Source organism: Pseudochaenichthys georgianus, chromosome 18 (genome assembly GCF_902827115.2).
Source record: "Pseudochaenichthys georgianus chromosome 18, fPseGeo1.2, whole genome shotgun sequence".
In the NCBI taxonomy this organism is placed as follows: Eukaryota; Metazoa; Chordata; class Actinopteri; order Perciformes; family Channichthyidae; genus Pseudochaenichthys; species Pseudochaenichthys georgianus.
In genome coordinates this window covers 6,986,579-6,994,549 of record NC_047520.1, presented here as the reverse complement: position 1 = coordinate 6,994,549, position 7,971 = coordinate 6,986,579, and the positions used below count along the sequence as shown (strand labels likewise).

The following is a 7,971-nucleotide window of genomic DNA, read 5'->3' as shown; positions in this document are numbered from 1 at the left end:
AAAGCTTTGTATTATTGTTGTTATTATTATTTATGTAATACATGGACTACAACAATGATTACTTTGTGGTTAATAACATTTAATTCTCGGAAATGTTAAACACTGATCTAAGCAGGCTTAGCATGAAAGCTATTAAAGTCATAAGAAATAATACAATGGAAATATTTCTCGCATAAAATAAGAATATGATTTACCAAAACAAACCTAGCTCTTGATTATTATTTGTTTGCCTGTGTGTTGAATTTGTATATGCACACGATCCTATTTGTCTAACATAAATATCTTTACGCCATGATGTTTGCAAATTGTTAAATACAAAAATTTAAAAAAGTCTGCGGTAGGCTACATACAATTACTCAATAGAGCATTCATTTTCAACTGGACATTTGTTCATATGCTAAAATCAATTATTGGATGACAAACAATATAGTTTTCCTTTTGGTGTTTCATTGTAAGAGTAGCATAATTCACTCTGGATGGTTTGACTCTAACATTATCTTTAACAGTCCACTAGAGGGAGCAAAATCCATGTCCTAAATCTCCGCCTCCCTCATACATTACTCAATACTAATAATTAGTGTTAAATCAGTGTTTCAATTTCCTTCAATTTGCTTAAAATATGTCGTGTAATAGCTAGTGGGAGAGATATATTTTCAACAACAGATTAATAGTTTATTGAAAACTCTCCACCCTTTAGGAGTTTATTAATACAAATGTCAAATGTGCCTATGGAAAAACCGTAACCAGACCATTTTTAGTTTTAAAAACATTGTATCTTTTTGTTTTAATTCGAACCAAATGCATCTGAGTCCACATATTGAACATGTGTACTTTCATTTGTTATGCAGGGCAGCTGTGAGAGACGATTGATGGATGTTTGACAGTCAAATCCAAATCCAAATCCCTGCCCATAACCTGGATCATCTCCAGGCAGCCTGTCAAGAACTGGGAGCCCACATTGTCTTCACCCTCACCTGAAAAGTGGAAAAGAAAAACTGTTGACCTTGTATTGCAAACTTGTTCTTTTTATGTGCTTTCAATGTAATTTATGGTTATAAACGTTTCTATTGTGTTTTTTTTTTTATATAAACACTGTCTGCAAATCAGATTTCTCTTAGATATAAAGACAAGCTGTTCAGATATTATTCAAGACTGAAAATATCATCGCTGTTTAACTTTACCTAAGAGACCTCCAAAGGCGATACGACCGTTTCTCCAGGTGGTCAAAAAACCTGAGTTTCTCACTGATTTGATTTGTAAACCCTGAAATTTGGCTCGGACTTCAAGTACTTGCAGCATCTCTTCTTCAAAGATTATCACCAGCTTCTTTAAATCATCAGATTTCATACTGATTTTTTCTGAACCGAACGTGAGGGTGACCTCCTGCATATTCAAAAAAGAGAAACAAAGTTAAGGTAATATAGCTCTGTGAATACATTCAAAGTGGTCTCAAATATGTATATATCTTCAAATGTGAAGAGATGGAAGTGTTCTCAAGTTCAGTTCATCTCAGATGTTTGTTCATACCTGTGTGTTATTATCGGCCATTAAAGTCAGCATCATCTCTTGCCCAGGAGCCCTGATGCTCAAAATGGTCCCATGCATCAAAGTGAAATTTCCCCGAAATTCAATGTTGACCCCCTTCCCGTCCTCAACAGGGAAAACTGCACACCAGAAAAAAGTCACAACATGAATACAATTTGAAATCAGGTGAAAAGTATATTGCTACCTAAAATACAATGCTTTGTAAGAATGCATTATGCTGGCCTGTTTGAAAGCTTGTTATAATCTGGGTAAATGTTGTCTATAGCTTGTATAATTGAGCCAAATATTTCCACCTGAGGTGTTGAAAACAGCAAATCCAGTGCCAGGGAAGAAGCTGCCAGGAATGATGTCTTGATAGCAGGGCCAGAGCTCCTCCACCTCCACCTCCCAGGGGGCTCTGAGGTTCAGCCAGCTGCCTTCACGCACACAGCCGTCCATCTTAGGATCAAACTACGGCAAATAACAAAAAACATTGCATTTAGGGGAGAGAAATGCAAGACAAACATGTGAGTGGCTCAGTATGCATTGTCACAGTCCTGTTACAGGGCGCTTAGACCACCAGAAAACCCCCTTACAGTATTGTTACAACTTACTAGTAAAACAACAACAACAACACGCTGTGATTTATAGACCGACGTAATGGTGCTACGTCTGTTTTATTACCAAGGATAACTGACCACATGCTGACACTAAGTCATGTTGCAGTGTGGTGCAACACCAACATTGAAGTCAATTTTCAGGTGTTAGTACTTCAAGATGAAAAACTAATTCCCCTTTAAAGACTCTTCAAATCCTTTTGTGATGACAAAAAAAAAGTGGAGCAAGTCATTTTAAATCAAGGTCCTCTAACTGAGCTTAATTGCAAAACTATTAAGACTTTATGAATAGTACCGTTTAGACTTCCTGAGAAAACGTTATTAACTTGACAGGTTCATGTTAATTTAGTGAAAGTATTGTATGAAGTAAAAGAATGTAGTTGACACATCTTGATGACAATTAGGCCATATCATTACAAAATAACAGGACAGACAAAATGTCAACCACTACAAAGTATTCCAGGGTAAATTAACACTATACCTGAATCATCATCTTTTCCTTGTCGATTAAGATCCCGCCGAGGGCTAGTCGGAGTTCCCCTGTTTGGACCTCCTCTGTCTGTTTGGACGGCCCCCCCATGCCCACCACCAGCCCTTTGGAGCCGTCCACATCGAGAATCACGAAATTCTTTTGGTTGCTCACCTCCAGCTGGGAGGCACCAGGAGCACAAGAAGCATTCAGACAAACAGTTTTTCATGTCCAAAATACTGTATGATTATTATTAAGATGTCCATTTTGAGGAAATGAGATCTGTGTTATTTAGACCCTTATCACTTGCTACAAATTAAAACAAAACTCACTTTGTGCCATTTTCCGTCGTTGAGCTGGGGGCCACCTTCCGCACTGACATGGTTACCCCCGATGCTGAACTGCATCAGAGGGAGGCCGTCTTTCAAACCCAAAACAAACCAGTCGTCCCCGTTTTTGGTATCTCCGTAGAAAATGGCACCTTCCGGGTCAAAGGTCCGTAACTGGAATGTTGACTTTATACTGCAGAAACAGAACAGAGTAGTCTTAAATTCAAGGAGTTGCAGGTGATTAAAAAAAAGATGACCAACAATACTTTGCCTTACATTTTACCCAGACAAGGTAAAGATCACTAATAGTTACAGTAGGAGCCTACAGTTGCTCAAAGGTTTTACAATGAAGGGTTTTATAGGTTTATGTTATCAGAATTAAGGAGGCATGGATCAACACTTTTCCAACAGGACTAGAATTCCTATCTGGGCTTTCGTCAGCAAAATTGTATCCAGCTTACAGGTCCGGCATTAATGTTAATATGAAAGAGCCTTTTGCCTCCTACACCATATATTGTCAGCAAGAAGTTGATGTGAGGCCTTCCAGACCAGCTCCTGCTGACGTACCTGCTGATGTCACTGAGGTTTGACACGGTGTGGATTATTGGCCTCCAGATGTCTCTGTCCTGGCCGAGGTAGACGGTAGCCTCGCCTGATACTACTTTCTAGAAAAGGCACATTGTCAACAAGGTATTCATTTAACACGGTTCAGTTCTTTTTCTTGCACAATTCATGTTCATTATCGTCCTTATCTTGGCGCCCAAATGGTTTAAACCGTATTAAACTGAGGGATTTCGTTTTTAATTAGCTAATGAGTGGTTTAGCAAGGGAAGTGCAAGCAGTAATGTAGTCCAAAATCAATGTGAAGGAGGACCATATTGCAGTTACTTAATTACAGTATATTAATAAAAAAATCAATCAATCAATCAATGTTTATTTATATAGCCCAATATCACAAATGTTACATTTGTCTCAGTGGACTTTACAGTTTGTACAGAATATCATTATGACAATATGACAGCCTCTGTCCTTAGACCCTCACATCGTACAAGGAAAAACTTCCGGAGAAAACCCACAGTTTAAAGAGAAACATGGGAGAAACCTCAGGGAGAGCAACAGAGGAGGGATCCCTCTCCCAGGATGGACAGACGTGCAATAGATGCCGTGTGTAAATTGAAAAGATAATACATTTGCAACATAGGTAGTCCAATGGAAATGCATGTGTGTATAATAGGAAGATGAATCCACGAGGATATCCATCCAGGACCTATGATCCAGGACCACAGCCACGACTCAAGATCCAGGGCTACATCCAGGACACAGGACCGCAGGATCATCCATGACTCCGGATCCCGGCGTATATAGACACCAAAAAGAAAGAAATGTGGGGAAGCTGGGTTAATCGGAACATGAGAGTACACAGGTACAGACAGAGAGAAGGAAGAAGTAAGATGTCCCCCGACAAACTAAACCTATATCAGCAAAACTAGGGGCTGAATCTAATCAGCCCTAACTATAAGCTTTATCAAAAAGGAAGGTCTTAAGCGCACTCTTAAAAACGGATAGGGTGTCTGCCGCCCGAACACAAACTGGAAGCTGATTCCACAAAAGTGGAGCTTGATAGGAAAAGGCTCTGGCTCCCATTGTACTTTTAGAGACTCTAGGAACAACCAACAACCCTACATTCTTGGAACGCAATGCCCTAGTAGGACAGTAGGGTATAATGAGTTCTTTAAGGTAAGATGGCGCCTGCCCATTAAGGGCTTTGTAGGCGAGAAAAATAATTCTAAATTATATCCTGTGTTCTATAGGGAGCCAGTGTAAGGCAGCCAGAACAGGAGTAATGTGGTCCCTTTTCCTAACTCTGGTTAGTACACGAGCTGCAGCATTTTGAATCAGCTGAAGCGACTTGACTGACTTCTTGGTACACCCTGATAATAAAGAGTTACAATAATCCAGCCTTGAAGTAACAAATGCATGGACTAGTTTCTCTGCATCGTTTTGAGGCAAGATATGCCTGATTTTTGCAATGTTACGTCGATGGAAGTAGGCGGTCCTTGAAATTGATTTTATGTGGGCGTTAAAGGATAAATTCTGATCAAATATAACACCAAGATTCCTTACAGTCTCACTGGAGGCCAAATTAATGCCATCCATAGTTAGTATATCTTTAGATAATTTGTTTCGTAGATTCTTCGGGCCAAGTACAATAACTTCAGTTTTGGTCGTGTTTAACATCAAAAAGTTTAAGGTCATCCACGTTTTTAAGTCCTTGAGGCAGTCTTGAATTTTATTTAGATGATTAATTTCATCAGGCTTGATTGATAAATATAGTTGAGTATCATCCGCATAACAATGAAAATGTACAGAATGATTCCTTATAATATTGCCTAACGGAAGCATATATAATGTGAACAAAATAGGTCCGAGCACTGAGCCCTGTGGCACTCCATGGCTAACTTTGGTTTGCGTGGAAGATTCATCGTTGACACGTACAAACTGAGAGCGTTCAGATAGATAGGACCTAAACCAGCCTAAAGCAGTTCCCTGTATGCCAACTAAGTGCTCTAGTCTTTGCAATAAGATATCATGATCGATAGTATCAAATGCAGCACTGAGATCGAGCAAAACAAGAATAGAGACAAGTCCCTTGTCTGAGGCTATTAGAATGTCATTTGTGACTTTAAGCAGAGCTGTCTCTGTGCTATGATGTGTTCTAAAGCCAGACTGAAAATCTTCAAATAAATCATTGTTTTTTAAGTAATCACACAACTGTTTTGCGACCGCTTTCTCAAGAATTTTTGAGAGGAACAGAGGATTAGAAATAGGTCTATAGTTGGCTAAAACCTCTGGATCGAGGTTGTGTTTTTTAAGAAGCGGTTTTATCACTGCTACTTTGAATGATTGTGGAACATAGCCTGATAATAAAGACATATTCATAATATTTAAGTGCTAATTAATGGAAAAACTTCCTTCAACAGCTTAGTTGGAATCGGGTCTAACATGCACGTTGATGGTTTAGAAGAGAGAATCATTGAATTTAATTGTTCAAGGTTTATGGCTGAAAAGCATTCTAGTTTACTATCTAGTGTAATATTAGAACTTACGTTTCCGGGAGCTGTTGATAACACTATACTGGTCAATGGTTATTATCAAACCAGATAGAAAATCCTTCAATTGGGCCAAAACAGCGGATGTTTTGGATAGCACCCTTATTTGTCCTCCTACGATCTGAGCAAAGTCCAAAGTGTAAATAAAGTATTATGAGGTCAGGAAACAGCTCTTCAACTGAAATCTGAATTGCATATGAGTTGATTTTAATCTTTGACTTTTATAAAACACGTTTTGTATTCTCAATCTTTCAACAACCTATAAAACAAAGCATGAATAAAAAGACGTTTTGAATTTTTTTAATTGTCTTTTGTACTTGCCATTGTGCCATCTAAGAATTACAGAATGTGTGACCTCTAATCAATACAAAATATATATTTCACATATTCGGAACAATTAAGATATGATTTTATTAAAGCTACAAAATGCATATACGGTATCATGTTGTTTATCCATATTCATATGAGGATTTCATGTTGAATCAAATGAAAGAATTGATCACACAAACTGGAAGATTGACAATAAAGTTGATTTTTTGATATAGCCAATGAATACACAAGATTTAGACTATCCTTAGACAATTTTAAAACAACAATCACACATACCAGTGTAACATACCTTTGCTTGTGTACCCCCCTGCACCTCAACTCCCCATCCCAGCAGAGTGAGGCTCACAGTGAGCAGCAGTCCAGCTGCCATTGGTTTCCAAAACACGGCCATCCTTCACTATCTTCACACACCCAGGTCTCACAGTGTCCAGACAGTTAAGCCCTTAGGTGGTCTGGTTATACCTGAGGTGCAGTGATGGGCTGAGGAACAGAGTGCAGGAGGTTTTAGAAGCGGGGGTTGAGCAGGCACACTGTCCAGAGTCCAGAGAGCACATATTTATTGGTGAATGCCCAGTATTGATCCACACAGGGTGCGGGGGTATGACTTTTGCAATTATGTAGGTTAGACAAAAGCTGGGGCAGCAGTAAAACAAAGAGTTATTTAAGAAATAATCCAACATTTAGCAAACGATTTTTCAATGTTAATTTATAATGGGCTGTATATCTATCGGCGCGGCTTTTGTGGTGGCTCATGTAGAGTGAGTCAGGTGAGTGACCTAAGCCAGACTGATGTTTACTCAATACACAGGAATCACTTCTATGTTTTCAAAGAGGAGAGAGAGAGTGATGAAAGATTAACTCTGCTACAGTTTTTTTCTTTGCACGATTCAAGTGACACATTCTCTTTCCAGGAAGGCTGTAATTTCCAGGTAAAGTGAAAAACCCCACACACATACACAGGAAGGGACAATCGTTTTTGTTTAGGTGTTATTCTGAAATTCATACCAAAACATAGCATTTCTCATGTTTGAACTTAAAGTCTGTCACATGTCTATTAAGTTTGGCGTTAATAGGCTTTTTTTTTCACAGTAGTTTTATATTGTAAGTGGAGGGAAGTAGGCTACGTCTCTGGGGCATTTGAAAAAAACACAGAATGGTAGTGTAGTAATGTCAACACCTGCGTTTTTTTCTACTTTCGTGAACTAAAACGTCTGCTTTGGGAAAAAATACCGTTGAGGTCAAATCATTCCTGAAAATCTGAATTAGTTTCAGCACTGTACCTTTAAAACCCAAAAATCCCTGATGCAATACATTTACTTTTTTTTATTTCATTAGTATCTCCGACATCACATTGTGAGAGTGCAAAGTTAAATGACTGACTGTTTCTGTTCAAACCACTGAGTGTCAGTATTGCGAAAGTGTTAAGTTACGGATGATAAGGAATCAACTCCCTGAAATCAGCAACAAACAAAAAACAACGCAGACATGGCTGCGATTAATTATTCATAAAAGAAAACACCTGGGAAGGAATTACCAAAGATAACAAATACTATTTACAACATAGGTATAAACCAGTGGACCATGTGCTTAAA

The 7,971-nt window shown here is 38.5% G+C and overlaps 1 protein-coding gene across 1 annotated transcript; it reads right to left on the bottom strand.

Annotated features, from left to right (window-relative positions):
• Positions 1-427: 427 nt before the first annotated feature.
• On the bottom strand, positions 428-7,076 carry shbg (sex hormone-binding globulin). The gene is made up of 8 exons (XM_034105883.2): positions 6,669-7,076; positions 3,507-3,604; positions 2,943-3,132; positions 2,623-2,790; positions 1,839-1,995; positions 1,528-1,664; positions 1,182-1,383; positions 428-974 (listed from the first exon to the last, which is right to left on the bottom strand). Exons 1-8 carry the CDS (start codon positions 6,768-6,770, stop codon positions 841-843), a joined length of 1,188 nt encoding a protein of 395 aa, XP_033961774.1. The 5' UTR covers positions 6,771-7,076; the 3' UTR covers positions 428-840.
• Positions 7,077-7,971: the final 895 nt, after the last annotated feature.